General features: G+C 43.9%; 1 protein-coding gene across 1 annotated transcript in view; it reads right to left on the reverse strand.

The window, feature by feature from the left end:
* The window catches only part of CACNA1S (calcium voltage-gated channel subunit alpha1 S), a 381,085-nt gene that overhangs the window by 242,402 nt on the left and 120,503 nt on the right, over positions 1-18,180 (reverse strand). Inside the window, exons 7-9 of the mRNA XM_069238889.1 lie at positions 12,704-12,807; positions 10,338-10,486; positions 3,482-3,560 (exon numbers count right to left, since the gene is read on the reverse strand). Of these exons, the coding sequence (XP_069094990.1) occupies positions 3,482-3,560; positions 10,338-10,486; positions 12,704-12,807 (332 nt within the window). The remainder of the gene's footprint in view (positions 1-3,481; positions 3,561-10,337; positions 10,487-12,703; positions 12,808-18,180) is intronic.

Raw genomic sequence — 18,180 nt, forward strand, 5'->3', positions numbered from 1 at the left:
CTGGACACAGCCCCCACTTTTGGCGGCAAGTCCAGGAGAGATAATGAGAAAAACAAGGAGGAGTCACTGGCCAGTCAGGGCAGCCCCTAAGGTGTCCTGAGCTGAGGTGACTCTGACTTTTAGAAATCCTCCATCTTGCAGATGGAGGATTCTCCCAATAGGATTAGGGATGTGCCCCCCTTCCCTCAGGGAGGAGGCACAAAGAGGGTGTAGCCACCCTCAAGGACAGTAGCCATTGGCTACTGCCCTCCCAGACCTAAACACACCCCTAAATTCAGTATTTAGGGGCTCCCCAGAACCAAGTAACTCAGATTCCAGCAACCTAAGAAGAAGAGGACTGCTAAGCTGAAAAACCCTGCAGAGAAGACGGAGACACCAACTGCTTTGGCCCCAGCTCTACCGGCCTGTCTCCCCACTTCTAAAGACACTGCTCCAGCGACGCTCTCCCCAGGGACCAGCGACCTCTGAATCCTCAGAGGACTGCCCTGCTCTAGAAGGACCAAGAAACTCCTGAGGACAGCGGCCCTGTTCACCCAAGACTGCAACTTTGTTTCAAAGGAGCAACTTCAAAACAACTGCGTTTCCCGCCGGAAGCGTGAGACTTGCTACTCTGCAGCCGACGCCCCCGGCTCGACTTGTGGAGAAACAACACTTCAGGGAGGACTCCCCGGTGACTGCAAGACCGTGAGTAGCCAGAGTTGTCCCCCCTGAGCCCACACAGCGACGCCTGCAGAGGGAATCCCGAGGCTCCCCCTGACCGCAACTGCCTGACTCCCAGATCCCGACGCCTGGAAAAGACTCTGCACCCACAGTCCACAGGACATGAAAGATCAGAACTCCAGTGCAGGAGTGACCCCCAGGAGACCCTCTCCCTTGCCCAGGTGGTGGCTACCCTGAGGAGCCCCCCCCCTTGCCTGCCTGCATCGCTGAAGGGACCCCTTGGTCTCCCATTGATTTACATTGGAAACCCGATGCATGTTTGCACACTGCACCCGGCCGCCCCGTGCTGCTGAGGGTGTACTTTCTGTGCTAACTTGTGTGTCCCCCGGTGTCCTACAAAACCCCCCTGGTCTGCCCTCCGAAGACGCAGGTACTTACCTGCTGGCAGACTGGAACCGGGGCACCCCCTTCTCCATTCAAGCCTATGCGTTTTGGGCACCACTTTGACCTCTGCACCTGACCGGCCCTGAGCTGCTGGTGTGGTAACTTTGGGGTTGCTCTGAACCCCCAACGGTGGGTTACTTTGGACCCAAACTTGAACCCCGTAGGTGGTTTACTTACCTGCAAGAACTAACAAACTGTTACTCCCCCTAGGAACTGTGAAAATTGCACTGTGTCTAGTTTTAAAATAGCTATATGTGATTTATTTGAAAAGTGTATATGCTGTTTTGATTATTCAAAGTTCCTAAAGTACCTACCTGCAATACCTTTCATTTGAAGTATTACATGTAAAATTTGAACCTGTGGTTCTTAAAATAAACTAAGAAAATATATTTTTCTATACAAAAACATATTGGCCTGGAATTGTCTTTGAGTGTGTGTTCCTCATTTATTGCTTGTGTATGTACAACAAATGCTTAACACTACTCCTTTGATAAGCCTACTGCTCGACCACACTACCACAAAATAGAGCATTAGTATTATCTCTTTTTGCCACTATCTTACCTCTAAGGGGAAGCCTTGGACTCTGTGCATACTATTCCTTACTTTGAAATAGTGCATACAGAGCCAACTTCCTACAGACATGAAGTGGGAAATGGTATAAATGTAAGCACAGACATAGGGTGTTAAATGGAGAAGTGTGAGTGTATGATGGGAATAGAGAGAAACTGGGTAAAAAAAAAAAAGGTGGAAAAAGAGGAAATTGGAAAGTGAAATAATAATGAAAGAGCTGCACAAGTTAAAATTAAAAACACAGACGGCGTCAAATGAGAAAAAAACAAGGATGAGAGAAAAAGAGGATGAGTAAGAAAACTGTGGAAGATAACATGGATAGTTAGGCAGCAGGAGAAATAAAAAAGAAAACGAGAGAGACACAAGGTAAAAAATTATGAGAACAAATTAGGGAGAGAATAATGGTGAAAACAATTTTATCTTGACTGTTGGGACTGGGGAATATTCCTCTGTGAGTGTACTATTGATCACACGAGCAATGGCTTTGAAGGGAGAAATTTGTGTTATATCATGCTGGAGAGGATACTTAGGGCCTCCTTACGAGTTTGGTGGAGGGGATTACTCCATCACAAACGTGACAGATATTCCATCCGCCCTATTACAAGTTTCATTATATCCTATGGAACTTGTAATACGGCAGACGGGATATCCATCACTTTTGTGATGGAGTAATACCCTCCGCCAAACTTGTAATGAGGCCCTTAATGCCAAGTAGAAGTGGGGATTGTCCACTGAATGAAAAAGAATTGCAGGGCTTGATTTGGGGATTTTATGCCTTTTTTGGGAGAAACATCACGTGGATGTTGGAAGGACCATGATATTTAGGCCCACAATATTTTTGTAAACTCAATATTTTGTGGTCTGTGTTTTGACCACAATTTGTTTTGTACCGCAATATTTATGTGGTCAAAATTCTGTCATACAATTTGCTGCTGGTGCAAGGTCCTTGGATTTAATCTCTTACTTCTCTTATGTGACACACTATGTAAATCATGTCTGGTTCCTGAACCCGTTGACTTCTTTAGGATACTCGAGGAAGGGGTAAACATTCAGGATGGACTTAACCATCATTGACCTGAGCCTGGGATCAACAAGGTAGTGATGTTCCGCCAATTCTTAATATAGTGAGCAGTCTCTAATTGAAAATGGGAGCGGTAGAGGTAACCTGCCAAAATGAAGCATGTGTTGAACTATTACAGAGACACAAATTTTGGCCTTGTGTTCTTGGCGTGTTGCTCGCGGTGTAGAGTTGTTGGCAGGAGCCTGTGAAGGGGCACACAACAGGGACTGTGGAGCAAATAGGTGAGTTCTGATGTCTGTTGTAGTTTGGCCTTTGTGGAAAGTGCAGAGAGGTGAAGAGTGAACTGCGTGGAAGCTGGTGAGAGTAGTTTCCTAATGTGTTCAAGTGGAAGAACGTGCATACGATGTAATCCTTCCGTGGACCCCACATTCAGTGCTGCACTCAAACGTTCACATGAGCTTATAAGTCTATGCTCAAGATGATGTTTGTCTCACCTGCACTGACAGAGGGTTTTAAACCTTGTATAACATCGTTAGACCAAAACATTAGCGATATTCCGCTTTTGTATTTGGCACTGTACTTGCTCTGCCCTCTCGTACTTTTATATGATGCTACGTGGGCTGCCTTGCTGGCCTATCCACAAAATGCCTATGTAAGAGTTAATGGAGGGTCTGTTGTGCATATATGCCCTAGAAGATTGTGCATGTGCTGGTTCCACAGAATGAGTGCCATGCGGCTATTCCGCCATCAGGAACACACAAATATTGGTACCAGAGCTCTACTTACAAGAAGAGTATGTACTTGTTCATCCCTTCAATCTCGTACAGGCTGTCCGTATCAGAGCCCCTCTCATCTGAAGCTGCACCTGGCAAAAGTAAAAACAAAGGGAAACTGAAGCCACATCCCGGGACGAGGAAAAGAAGCACAGAAGGCAGAGGAGCATGAGAACAAAAAATAGCCGACAGGTATGCATGGGTTGCAATAGAAGTTGAGAGATGATATAAAAGTGACAAACGTACAGGCACATACGGAAATGCTGTAGGGTGCACCAGGCGCCTATAGGCTTCCATTTACCGCCCTAGCCTAAACACCTCCATTCAAAGCAGATAGCTGTGCTAAGAGTAAGGCACATTATATATCATTAAAGACACTAACAAGGTTTAAATTTGGAGTAATATAAAAACTTTCAAAAACTGGGATGACTTCATTCTATTTAGGCATTGAATAACTTCTTCTGCGCAAAAGGTAAACGAAAATCTATATTTTTTACAGATTTTTGCTCATCACTATGTATCTTAAGGCAGCGTAGATTCTTCAGGTGTCTGGCATATCCAGACAGTCTGCGTGGGTGGGTTTTCAAGTGCAATACTCAAAGTTCCAAATAAATTTGAGCTCCATGGTCTTCACCAAATCGGTGAGGAAGTCACCTTTTACCCTGAACACCCCATGTTTTGACTGATACTGGTGGTTATTGATTCTGGCTATGCCCTGGGCTCTCCTAACCAAACCCAGGGCCAGTGCTCTGTTTAAAAGGTATATGCAAATTGGGCACACATATAATTGGCTATGATAACCTACCAGTAAGTCCCTAGTATATAATAGGGTACGTAGGTTTAGAGGCCCAGTAGAGTTAATGCACTCATGTGTGCACTGCTGTAGTGCCAGCTGTCATTTTAAAGGCAGCCCTGCTTTGCAGGCTGCTTTTAAAAATAAATTGTATGCAAATTCGACTTTAGAATTAAAAGTACTTCTAAAGTATTAAATTACCTTATTTTTACATATGTCACGCTTAAAGACTCCCCTAGGTGCTCCAGTGGTAGGGTGCCTTGTAAAAACATTATAAAAATGTTTTATGTGCCCTGGTGAGGGAAAAAACGCTAATTTCCATGTTCTCCATTGTAGGACATTAGCTCCGTAGGCGAACATGTGAATGCTTTATTAAAGTATAACTTTGCTAGGAAAGCGCTAAAAATTTCATTCTAGGACTCAAAAGTATTGTTATAATAAGTCCAACAACTTGCCAATGTCAGATGTATTATAACTATCACAGAAAAGAAGTTATAGAACTTGGGGTCATATGTACGAACACATTTTCCCATTGACACATAATGGGAAAAACCCTTTGCAACATCTGGCCCTTGCTTTTTTGATCAGCCAAAACCAAGCCTTCCAGCAGCTCTTCTCCGATTGGCCAGCCTCTGCCAGGCTGAGCCAAGCCGTCTTAATGAGGTGTGAAGTGGCCTACATTAAGACAAAGGGACGTCTGGTGGTGGAGTGGACATCTGGTGAGGACAAGCTGCAGAGAAAAAGGCAAGATGGTGCCTGAGTAGCCAAACTGGTCTTTAAAGGGTAAATGATGGTCAGGACAGGACAAAGGCTCAACCCCACTTCCTCTCACCCCAGCCAGATAGGAGCTCCAGTAATCAGATTAGCAGAGGGGCCTAGGGAGAGTTTTAAGGAAATGTAGCCACACCTGGGGGACGGCTTAGTCAGATCTTAACCTCCTGGAGAAAGTTTCTCCGTTTTGGAATTTGGAAGAAAAGTGCTTTCTGGGACAAGAATATGTCACACTTTGGAGGGAGTTGTCATTCTTCTGGTTGTCACCCTGAATCCCATTAGTCAGTGGTGCCCCCCGCTTGTCACCAAGAAACACTGGATAAATATGGCAGAGTTGTCCAGCAACTCTGAGCACTGCCTAAAACTAGAAGGAGAAGAAGGACTGCCCTGCTGGAACCCTGGTCTGCACCCCAGAGGGCTGAATTGTGGATGAATGCACCTGTTGCACACTAAGGAACTACAACTCTTAGAACTTTACCTGGTTTCCAGAAGTGAAGAAGCAAACTCCCTGAATCCAACAGGTTAAAAGAGCTTCACCTGAATCATCCCCACCAAGAGGAACTCAGCTGACCACCCTCAACTGGACTTTGAAGGATTTGACAGATGCTTTCTGGGAAACATAGTACCAACATCTCAAGGACCATCTCAGAGCTTCTAGACCCTTGGATTGGTGTTGTGAACCACTGGAGACCAAAGGAGGATTTCTGGAAGAAGATCCAGAGGTTTGGAGCAACTTTGGAAAAAAGCTCCATAAGGTGACTCACCTGTTGATGAGAGTTAAGCCCCCGACGCTGAACCACAAGCAGGCCTGAATTTCAAGTTTGTCTCGCCGAAGCTCTGGAGCTTTTCCCAGTCATTGCGACTTCCAGGAGTTGACCAGGATCTCGCACTGAGCCAAGCTGCTGACGTCACAATGAAAACCAGCCTGACAGGGAGCCTTGCCCAACAACAAAAGAAGAAAATGCCAGAAAAGTGACTATGTCAGAAGGTAAAAACTGGACCGGGCCCTACTGCTAAGAGTATCCGACCCACGCTCCATCGCGGTCAGCCTGAAACTTTGACTTTGTCAAAGTCAAGCACAACCAGATGTCCCAAAGTGGCACTTTTGGCTTTAAAGCACTAGAAAACATTTAATGTTTAAAAATTCATATCTCCAGTTCCCTACTTTGGATTTCTGTCATTTTGGTCTCATTTTAAAGATACAAATAGTTACCATTATTATAAATTAGTGTTGGATTTGTATTGTGTGTTTTTCAATGTTTTACACACCTGTCTCCTAAGTTAAGCCTGCCACCTCATTGCAGCAACCAATGGTTGAGCAAGGGATTAATTTATTGAGACCTTGACTGAACCTTATATTGTGATTCTGACCTTATTGCTAGTGGTGGGTACCTACCAACCCCTACTAATAAACCACCTTCCAACACAGAAACAAGCAAAGACACACTAATACCTGGTGAATATTCTCATAAATTTGTAAGAAATACTTTGTAAGCAATTTAATATGTTATGATATGTGTATTTGTAAAGTGCGCTATCAGCAGCAAGAGTATCCTGGTGCTGACCAGGTGTGTTGCCAAGCACTGCCTATGGTAGGTTGGTTGATTGAAAAGTAAGGTCTTCAGCTTCTTGCGGAATTCAAGAAGAGAAGAGAAGGTTGTGATGCGGAGTGGGAGGCCATTTCATGCTTTAGGAGCAATGTAAGAAAATATCAGTTCTTCTGATATTGTGCTGTGTATGTGTGGGATGAATGCAAGTAGGAGTCCTATGGGACAGAGGTGTCTGGGTAGTTTGTGAGATAAAATGTGACTGTTCAGGTACGTGGATCCCAAGTTGTGTAGTTCTTTGAATGTGCATGAGGAGTTTGAAATTAGCCTGTTTGTGTAGTGGGAGCAAGTGGTGCTCCCTGAGGTGTGGTGTGATGTGACTTCTGTGTGGGACGTTGAAGATGATTCTGGCTGCTGAGTTCTGGAAAGATTGTAGTCTTCAAGTGAGTGGCATGACGATCCCAGTGTAGAAGGTGTTCCCGTAGTCCAATTTGCTAGTAACTAGGGCACGAGAGTTTTTCTACTGTTACTTTGGAGCCATTTGAAGATCTTCCTCATCATCTTCAGGGTATGGAAGTAGGATGCAGTGACGGCGTTGACTTGTGCAGTCATGTCAATTTGCTGTTGATTCATATTTTTCAGTTCCTGGCATGGCCGCTGACAGTGGGTCTGAGTTTGGCCCACCATCAGTTGGCATCGCATGGAGAGGTGTTCTGGCCAAAGATCACCATTTCTGTCTTCTCAGTGTTGAACTTGAGACAGCTGGCTTTCATTCAGTTAGTGGCGTTGGCCATGCATGCGGTGAACTTGTTTCTTGTGTGAGTGGGGTCTTTTCCAAGAAGGAGACTGTGAATTGTGTGGCACCGGCATAGAGCTGTTGATGTGTGCATGGATGATGGTAGCGAGAGTATGCTTTGAAAAGCGTGGGGCTGAGCAATGAACCTTGAGACACTCAGCAGATGAGTTTGCAGGATTCTAAGCAGTAAGAAGCCAGGTTGACAGCTTGTGTTCTATACTTTAAGAAGGAGCAGATCTAGTCGAGAGATTGGATGCCAACCTCATGCAGGCACTTGATGGGGATGCTGTGTGAAACCATGTCAAATGCTGCAGGAGAATGAGGGCTGCCATCTCGCCACTGTGAAGGATCCTAGTAATGTCATCTGTGGCGGCAGTGAGTGCAGTTTCTGTACTGTGGTTGGGCCTGAAATCAGACTGCATGGCATTGAGGAGCTGGCAGTTGGTGAGGTGGTTGGAGAAGCGTCAGTTGATTAGTTCTAAGACCTTTGCTGGGTATGGTAGGAGGGAGATGGGTCTGTGAGTGGGAGTGTGGCTGCATCAGCAGATGGTTTATTAAACAGGAGCATGAAGGTGGAATGTTTCAAGAAGTATGGGAATGTGGCAGAATCAATGGAGGCGCACAGGACGGGTACTTCACTGATCAGCAGGAGTCCTTTGATAAAGTCATGGTGGGGAAAAGGGCCAGATGGGGCTTTCAAGTGGATGGTCTTCATGGCATCAGTGGTTTGGCGGTGCGGACAGTGTGCCATGAGGCCAGGCTTTGTTCTACACCTATGATGGGAAGCTGAGTTGCGACAGTGACAGGCTCAGTTTGTTGCTGAATATGGAGGTAATTTTGTTTTAGAAGAATTCCAAGAACTTGTTTCGAGCAGCACATCGTGAAAAAAAGTAAATAAGAAAAGTGAAAGAAAGATGATACAGTACACATCACTAGAAAGCTAGACAGAAAACTGATACAATAAACATGCAAAACATACATACAAAATGCCTCATAAATAGGTCGGTGGAGATGCAAAACACTGTGTACCAAGGTACCTGAGAAACAAGACCAAAGACAGGTTATTGTCTGCATATTACTCCTGCATACACAAAGTACGTGCACTCCAGACTATCAGAGGAAGTAATATGAAGTGGGGAACCAACCTCCAAACCAGTACAGAGACTGTAGAGTGGATTGAAAGCAAAATGGAATTCCAGACTTCAGGAGCATTTCTGTTAAAAGGTTGATTGAAGGTACATTTTTTTTTTTGAAGGATGGGGTTTTGAGGACATGACTATCCAAGCTGCAAAGTTGCATATACACCTACAATCTTCAGTTTGCTTGTCAAATAGTGAGCTTCATGAGATTATAGTAGTTTGTGCACTAGGCATGTACGCTTGTAGGTTGGTCTGCCATCAAGAGAGAGACGGTGAAGTGAGTGCAGTGCAAGAGTGATGTGATGAGAGCAGCAAGGTCTCGAGATCAAAATGCTGCAGCATGTAAGGAAGCCTAGAGTGGAGCAAGGTGTTTTTTGGGTGGCCAAAGAAAACAACAGTTCCATCTATGAATCTCGATAATACCAGTCGTTGGGCTAGATTGTTTAGATCTTTTTCCTGGATGAGAGGTATGATAACACTGATTAAATGGAGCTGATGATTGATGTTACTGGTGACAGTGTTGAAAAGTTTCTGTAGGTTGAGATGAGAGTTAAAAGTGAAACCCAGAGAGTTGATATTGTCAATAATAGACAAAGTGCTGCCTAAGGTATTGTTAAATAAAGCTATTCCTGAATTTGAGTGCGTGGTTGAGGAGAAGAAACAAGGAGCAGTGTAGTTTTATTAGCATTAAATTGAATATGGCGTAAAGTCATTCAAACATGTATGCTCTCTAAATTCAAGGCAACTAAGGTCACATCTTCAGAGGTCAAGACCTTCAGGCATAACTGTGCTTCAACCACATTTCGGTGAAATGAAAAGTGGATTTTCTAGTACTACCACTCAACGACTAAAGGTGGAGATTAAAATGTGCAGATTTAATGGCACTTGAGGTGCTTAGGAGTGGGTCAGGAAAATTATTTTTCAATGTTGATCACTTGAGTGACTGCTTATATTTGATTTGAATCAATTCAGACCATGGTCTTTAAATCCTATAGCTCCATGCAACTTCAACGAATCATTAAAATAATTTCCTCATTTCTCTTTTTGACATTAAAGGCAGCTGAAGACTTTTCTGAAAATTGCACGCGATGTGCAGTATTACCAGTACACCTCTTCCTATTCCATTATTTGTTTCTGATGCTGGAGAGTTAAAAATGAATGCTAACCAAAATACTGGACATTTTTTATACTAGTGTATTGCTACTGGGTATCAAATTGGCACAAAGATCAACAGGACCTTGACCCCAAAACTATGATATTAATTACTACTAAGCTGGTTCCTAAGTAGATCTGACTTATCAGGCCCCACTGGATGAGCATCATCTGCCTGATCCGACTGGGGTCCCGAATCACAGCTCTAAGGAACTCTGGACTCATAAAACACATGTATGTTTCCAAAACCTAAAATATCACTGGTCCTTCTGGAAATTTGTCGACTGAAATTAGAATGAAGACTTTTTCCTTAGCATACATTATGGCCAACAAAGTGGTGGTTTATGATTCAGTTCATCTTTAGCAGGGTCAGACACACACACAATACTACACTGTTGATGTTTCCTCCACTCCTACCAGTCTCCTCTGTGACACTGTGCAAATACTCGCAATATGGATGTTGATAGGCCAAAGCTGGATGGAATAGCATTGGAGTAGCCAGCTTTTCTTGTAGTTCAGGACCTGGTGCAAAACGGCTCATGACCAGAACTGAACGATGGTGGATATGCCACCAGAATGAAAGATTGAAGTGGACGCTTGTAAGAGCATCACATAGGCAGTAAAAATACAGGGAATAGGATGCTGGGTCACTCTTGTAATAGAGAATGTACCTTCCCCTTTCTCCATGTCAGAGTCCATCACTTCGGCATGCACAATCCAGTCCATGTACCCCCTTATGTCCTCATCCAGCTGCTGTTTCTCCCGCAGTTTCTGAAATGTGCCCCTTGACTTTGCTTTCTCTCTCTCCTTGGTGAACTCTCTGGTAAGAGAAGAAAAAGGCATGAATCAGATATATGGTAGCAGGACAGGTGCTCATCAGTGACTAGGATTATAATTTGTAAGGAAAAAAGTAGAGGCTGATAAGAGTGGGTGATGTGTTTGTGTTAATTGGAAAACACTGGTTCTTTCTGATTTAATCATCACCATCTAAGAGCTGCCATGGTTTGAAAGTGAATTTTACTGCATATTTTACTGACCCTGGAAAAAAACATTAAATGTTTTTCTTTATGCTTCACAACATCCTTTATAGTCCTGGCGCATACCGAACTTGAACAATGTATGAGTAACATAGGAGAAGAATGTCTGCCACTGAAATCATAGACAATCAACATAAACGTACCATAGTCTCAAGGAGTGTCTGATGCAGGGTCAGCACTCTGCCACTGACAGATGGATCTTACCACACAAAAAATCTAAATCAAAGGAAACATTGTGGCTTAGCTTATCAATCAATCAAAACATTTATAAAGTGTGCTACTCACCCACAAGTGTCTCAAGGCGCTTGGGGGGGGACAAAATAGGGAGGGGAATGCCCGTTTACTGTTCAAAAAGCCATGTCTTGAGGTGTTTTCTGAAGGACAGGAGGTCCTGGGTCTTGCGTAGGTTGGTGCAAAGGGAGTTCCAGGTTTTGGGGGCGAGGTAGGAGAAGGCTCTGCCTCAGGAGGTGGTGCATTGGATGCGGAGGACTGTGGCGATGGTGAGGTCAGCAGAGCGGAGGCAACGAGTGGGAGTGTGGAAGTTCACCCTTTCGTCGAGGTAGGCTGGTCCAGTGTTGTGGAGGGATTTGTGTACGTGGATGAGGACTTTGAAGATGATTCTTTTGCTAATTGGAAGCCAGTGAAGGGATCTGAGGTGGGCGGAGATGTGTTCATGGCGTGGGAGGTTCAGGATGAGACGTGCGGCTGCGTTCTGGATCCTCTGGAGTTTCTGCTGAAGCTTGACTGTGGTGCCAGCGTAGAGGGCATTTCCGTAGTCTAGTCCGCTGCTGATGAGTGCATGGGTGACGGTCTTCCTGGTTTCTATGGGTATCCATTTGGAGGTTTTAAACAGCATGCAGAGGGTGTTGAAACAGGAGGAAGCTTAAGAGATTTGCCCATGACTCTGAAACTTTCACCTCACGAACAAGATAATTCTAAACTCTAGCACAGAGTAAACATACTTTTTACCTCTAGGGTTTAAGGATGAGTGCCAGTGGAGATGCCTTTCATCTCTGGGAATGGAGGAGTCCGAGTATTGCCAGAGGAAGATGTAACACTTCACCTTTATGGACAGATGCATTCACAAAATTCTTACTGGGGTAAAGAACTTGTCATATTTTCTGAGGTGCAATGTTTAGGTTCATTAAAGAGACATGTGGTCTTTCAACTCTGGTCTGAGGTGGAGTTAGATGATCAGCGCAGGGGCACCAAGTGTTTTACTTACAGGACATAAGATGCACAGAGGACTGGCGCAGTGATTGAGAGCCTGCCATGCATAGGCTTAGTTGACTAAGGGGTTTTAGTAAAAGTATAAAGGTTCTTTCAGTGCCAGACTGGATTCACAGGAAATCAAATTGTTGGATTTAGGTGTTGGCATAATTAGGCATACAGTCTCTCTTGACTGAAAGTTCCTGGGTGCTTCACCAGTTTGTTTCATTGGCTGGACCTTCTTCTCTTGTTACCTCTTGGTGAAGAGGGTCTCATCATAGAACTGTCCCAGAAATACTGATTTTCAGTCTGCAGTCGGACACATGAAACATAACATTTTCTCTCTACGATAAAATATTTCAGAGTCTCACATACAGAGACACAGACTGACACTTGTAGGCTTGATGAACTATGTGAATTATTTGAGGATATGGAGGCCTTCCTTGCTAGAGTATGATGGTGGAATTCTTACACAAGAATATAGAGCCATTAATCTCTCAGCTCAAATACAGTGGGTTTTACTCCTCGAACCTTGGGTATGACATCTGAACAGGGTGCCTTTCACCCTTTGATCATACGGCCTCAGTGAACTAATCACCTGTAGAATGTGATGTCTCAAGGGACTTGCACAGTACTAAAAAGCATAGATTTAATGTGTAACTGTATGGCACAACTATACATTTTCACGTCTTTGAATAATGTGAGGATCTGGCACAAATTTAACAAACATTTCATCGCTAGGTAGAATTACACATCAGGAAATTCACGTCAATGGACCGACAATCACTTACCCACTCAACACACCCAGCACCAGGTTCATCACAAAGAAGGAACCCAGTAGGATGAGGCTCACAAAATAGATCCAGGGCCACTCATTTCCGATGGCATCATTTACCTGAGACAGAAATAGAAAAGAAAAGCGGTCACTTGTGGAGTGATTAACCAGTGCTCACTGGGTGAACCTCATCTGCTGATCTGGCTGGGCTCCCAAATCAAAACTTTGATGAACCATGAACCCAAAAAGGCAAAAGACATGTATGTTTCCAAAACCTAAAATATCAGTTGCCCCTCTGGAAGCTTGCCCAGTGAAATTAGAATGAAGATGTTTTCCTGAGCATACATAATGGCCAAAAAGTGGTTGTTTATGTGTCAGTTCATCTTTAGCAGGGTCAGTATGAGCAGACAGATGACCACATTTATTTTCTTCTTTTGATGGATAAATAAAGGCTAAATTATTTACTTTTTATAGGACAAATGATGACTAAAGACCTGATTTATAGCTTGACAGAATTACCCGTGCCCGCTGTGGCGGCGGTCCCATGTTCTCTGTCAAGCCATCGGAGTTCTGACCTCCATATTTAGATGTATTGTGGCTGAACCTTCGACCGCCTCAAAAGAGGCCATTAGGCTGACGGACTCCCGATGACCATATTGAGATGCTACATTTCGGCAGACATTGTTCTGGTGGCAGAGTGCTGATGGAGGGAGACCGTCATGGGAGCCAATGTACATTGTACAATTGCAGTGCCCAGGGTAAAAATGCAAGTAACACTCACCCTACGTACTTTAGCCATATTTGTCCACCTGCAGTACACACTATACAACACACCACAAACACCATGATCCTTTGCCATTCCACCACAAAATGTACATGCAGAAAATACACAATGCTTTACATCCTAAAATACACACACTACTGATACTACACCCACATAGAACACAACCACAACTAACTACACAATGACAGACTCATCTACACTAACACACTCACACAACTACACACATCACGACAAAGACCACAACAAAACTACGACACTCACCTGAATGATGCACACATCAACACAACACGCAACCAAACATACACAACAAACATCAGACCCACATTCAAGTGACGCACACACAGACAAAACCACACCACCCACTGCAGCTGCCTCAGCCCCAACCAGCCAATCAACTCACACCGCTCTCAAGTAAAAGCTGGGAGGAGCCAGACATGTTCTCAATAGATGCCTATTCACGGGAAGGATACCCCTGGACCATCTAAAAATATTTCACTGTCACATATGGCACAAATTGCCATAATAAGATACATGAGAGTAGGATTACATGTATGAGGACTAGAGTCCAGCTTACACACAGTGTGTTCAACATTGTATGTAACTGTACAAATCATTGTGTCATTGGAATGGCACTAGTGTTCCAGTGATGTACATGTAGTGACTCACATACACAAGTGGAAGCACTACATTACACTTTCCGGTCCGACTGAAAAGTGCACACATGGCCATAGTTTACAATTGTGGTGTTATTTTCGTTTTAGTCCAAGCATTTATTTGGTAATGAATACTTACATCAAAATAAAAATTGTGTATGTAATCTATTTTTTTTTTAAATCTACAGGCAAATCTCTATTAATGTCTGACACAGATGTTTTGCAGACATATGCATGTCACAAGTAGTATTTTAAATAATTACTGTGACGTATATTGCTGCACTCGTCTCGAGCTATGTGATGTGACCAAACCACGTACACTACTAATCTAGAATGCTTACCTTCGAGTCGGATGTCAAAGGGGTCGTGTGTCCTCTGTGGTCCAGTATCAGCACAATGGCAAGTCACGTTCAGTCACGCAGTTGAAGACTGAAGTGGAAATGGCAAAAAGGTGAGTTTTTACCTCATTTCCCCTCCAGTCTGCCAACTGAAGTGTGAAGGTTTCCTCGCCACAGTTGGCATGGTGGGAAGACACTTCGTGATTGGTTTGGTGGGAACAGTGGCTGAAGTTCCGCCACCAGCCACTTCTTCGAATGGTGCCATCGATGAGGGTGGATTTGGTGGGACTCGGGGAGTCTTTCGTCTAGGGTCTGGCTAACATCTAAATAGAGTGGGTGGACCGCCAAGGCGGTGATGGGTTTTCCGATGGAAAACAGGCAGCGGGACCACTACCACCAAGATCTAAATCAGAAAACCAGTCTGGTAGCCTTCGCGGTCTGCCCACCTGATTCAGATGTTGGCAGGACCATAGGCGAAAGATCCCCTGAGCACCACTCATCTGCCAAGAATCCCCAGCCACCTCGACGGTGGTCTTCAGAATTGGAGATGATGGCGGGACTCCAAGCACCTTTACCTCCAATCAGATATGGATGTTCCTTACGACAAAGTCAACTGTGGCGGCCCGACCTCCACACCAGAGTTGGCAGATTGGAGGGGAAATTAGGTAAAACAAATTACCTTTTTCCACCTTCCACTTCTGTTTTGGACAGGCCAACCTTCCGTCACTCCTGCCACTCGGCCATTGAGAAAACACAACCACGTACCCCCCCCCGTTCTCCCCGCCGTAGCCAGACTGAAAGGTAAGGAAGCCTCATTGGCTGTGTATGGGCACCAAATATGGGCATGGAAACACTTCAGTCATATGCAGGTTACAGTAATTTTTTGAATTACCATGACATGCATATGTCTGGGACACATTTGTATCTGTGATGTTGTGCTAAGCGTTATGTATGTGATTCAGTAAGTGTATGCATGTGTGTAATGCAATTGGCTGGTTGAAGCAGAGGGAGCTGGAGTGGGGGATGTGGTTATGTCTGTATGTGTGACACTTGCATGTGAATTCGATGCCGTTGTGTGTGGTATTGCTGTGTGTCACATTCAGATGTTGTTGTTTGATGTGTGTAGTTGTGCTCTTGTGTAAGTGTTTGTGTAGATGAGTGTGTCATTGTGTTGATAGTTATGTTGTGAGTGGATTCAGTGTCAATGGTATGTGTTGTGTCATGGATGTATAGCAATGTGTGTTTACGACGTGTGTGTGTGTGCCTCTGTCTGTCTGTCTCTTACCTCTGTTCGGTAGCCATTTGCCATTGTCCGATGGCCACTGGGTCCAGCAACAATCCCCCTCTGTCAGCAATCTGCCGCCCCTACACCATCTGCAGAGCAAAACATCTAAATAGGCTCTGCAAGAACCCACCGGCATGACAGCTAGGAAGAGCACCCCACCATGGCGGTCTTTGGCTTAACAGTAATGCATCTAAATACGGCAGGCAGAACACCGTTAACTTGTCGGTCTTTTCGGGTCCTCCACCACAGCAGATTGATGGTAGGACTGACAAGATTTAAATCAGGCCCAAAGACTTAGCGTTGGGACCATAACATGCATGTACATGAATACAACAAACATTAACAAGAAACATTACCTTAATGGCAGGTGAATATTGTGCATTCCGACACTATTGTCAGAGTATACAATATTTATGTTAACACCTATCAACATCTTGAATGTGAGGAATGGCAAAGTTCTGCTGCATACTTTTGTCTCCGTGAGCTCTGTGCCCTTCACAACAGTATTATACATTGGCATGTTGCCTCTCAGCAAGTTGTTTATGGACAATTTGCACAAAACCACTTTGTTACTTCTGAACCTATGTAAGAATCTACACATTTTATGCTGTCAAAATTGTCGCGTCTTGCAGGATTTAGAAAGGAACATTTCTAGCTCCCAGTGGGCTTCATATCAGTGTGACATAATCACTAGAATAGAATGTAATGAAAGATTGGTTTAGAATGTTGGAGCTCACAGGTACATTCTGTGGAATAAAGATGTGTGATTTACAACCTCGTGTATGGCATAGTTATTGGCAGGTACTCAGGCTGGGGAAGACGCTACAACTGGTGATGAGATAGGGGATAAGTAATCTGAAGAAGAAAGTGCTCTACTATGGAGTTTGCAATGGCCCAAGAAAACTGCTTGTGCGTGCTACATGTGCCTTTGTTGAAGTGCTAAGTTGACGGTTGATGTATGTGGAGTCAAAGCTCAACTCCAGCTGGTGTGATGCATGTGAATGAAAAGAAAGCTCCACTAAGAAGTCTACGCATAGTTGATCAAGACACTACAACTAAGGAGGAGTCGCACGGGAGCACAAGATGGTTGCCAGATAACTCTCCTGAGATGGCAATGAAATGTTTCCGCTGAGGCGCAGATGTTTCGGAGCTAATATGTTAAATTCAGGTGGCAACTGCATGCCAATCATTGGGGAGCAGCGTGGTGAGATTTTTATTCCATAACTCTGGTCTGTAAGATTTGTAATTGCATTTGCCTACTGCACCCATTTCTACAGTATCGTGGATGCCATTTTAGAACATTTCTAGCCCGCCTTTTTTTTGTTCATCTCCTCAACACATGAAGCTGTACTAAATAATAGTATAACTTAACAATTATCCACACTCCAGGTGACACTTGTTTTTGGCAATAATTTAATCAGTATTCCCCAGGATTATCCTGCTTCAGCAAGTGCTTTTGTTTCAGTATATTTCTTTGTGGTGGTTCCTCTCAAGTACAGTTTTTGGAATTTATGGATGTACTCTGTTGTATACATCTATGATTTTTCCCAGATACCTATATAACATTTTTTGAAGGCACAATACACTGCAAAATCACTATAGTGGGTCAGCTGTTTATAGTGTCACCAAAAAGGAGGTCTCACACACTTCAAAAATCCTAACTACTTATTTTTCCACCACCACTGCTAATGTCCGTAAAGACTCTGGGGGTAATGCCAACAAGGGAGTAAATAAGAACCCATCTTCCCCCACCAAATCTCCCCTGCCTCTAACATTGAAAGATATTATGGATGAACTTAAGTTAAAAAACCCTTTGTGGTGGAGACAAATGCAGCACTCCAGAAAACTGAGGAGAAGTAGTCTAACCTGGATTTGAGACTCAAAGTTGAACGGGTTAGTGATGCGTAAGATGTTATGGCCAAAGTCGACAGCTAGACTAAAGAAGTCACCTTGCTTAAGAAGCAGTCAGAAGATTGAGAAAATCGTCACAGGCGCAACAATCTTTACATTTATAGCATTCGTAAGGTTCTCAAGGACAAGATATGATCACATTTTTGCAAATCCACATTCCAAAGATTGCCAGCTACAAAAGACACCACTGTCCTCAATATCCAACGTGCTCACCGTATTCATTTGTTACAACCATCTACCTCCTCCAAACCAAGAGGGATTATTTCCCTCTTTTGACAATATTCAGATTTGATGACGGGCACTAAACAACGCAAACAATTGATATGGTTTGGCAAAGAGATTTTCTTCAGTCTAGATTCAGTCAAGCCAGGGTGACTGCCTACAGAAGGAAGGAATTTCTAGACCTAAGACCAGCCTTGAGATCTTTGAATGCAAGATATGGCCTTATCCACACCTGTTTCTTGAAAGTTACCTTCAGAGACAAAGCAACTACTTTTGACAACCAATCAGATTTGACACAAT

This window comes from Pleurodeles waltl, chromosome 6, assembly GCF_031143425.1.
Source record: "Pleurodeles waltl isolate 20211129_DDA chromosome 6, aPleWal1.hap1.20221129, whole genome shotgun sequence".
Classification (NCBI taxonomy): Eukaryota; Metazoa; Chordata; class Amphibia; order Caudata; family Salamandridae; genus Pleurodeles; species Pleurodeles waltl.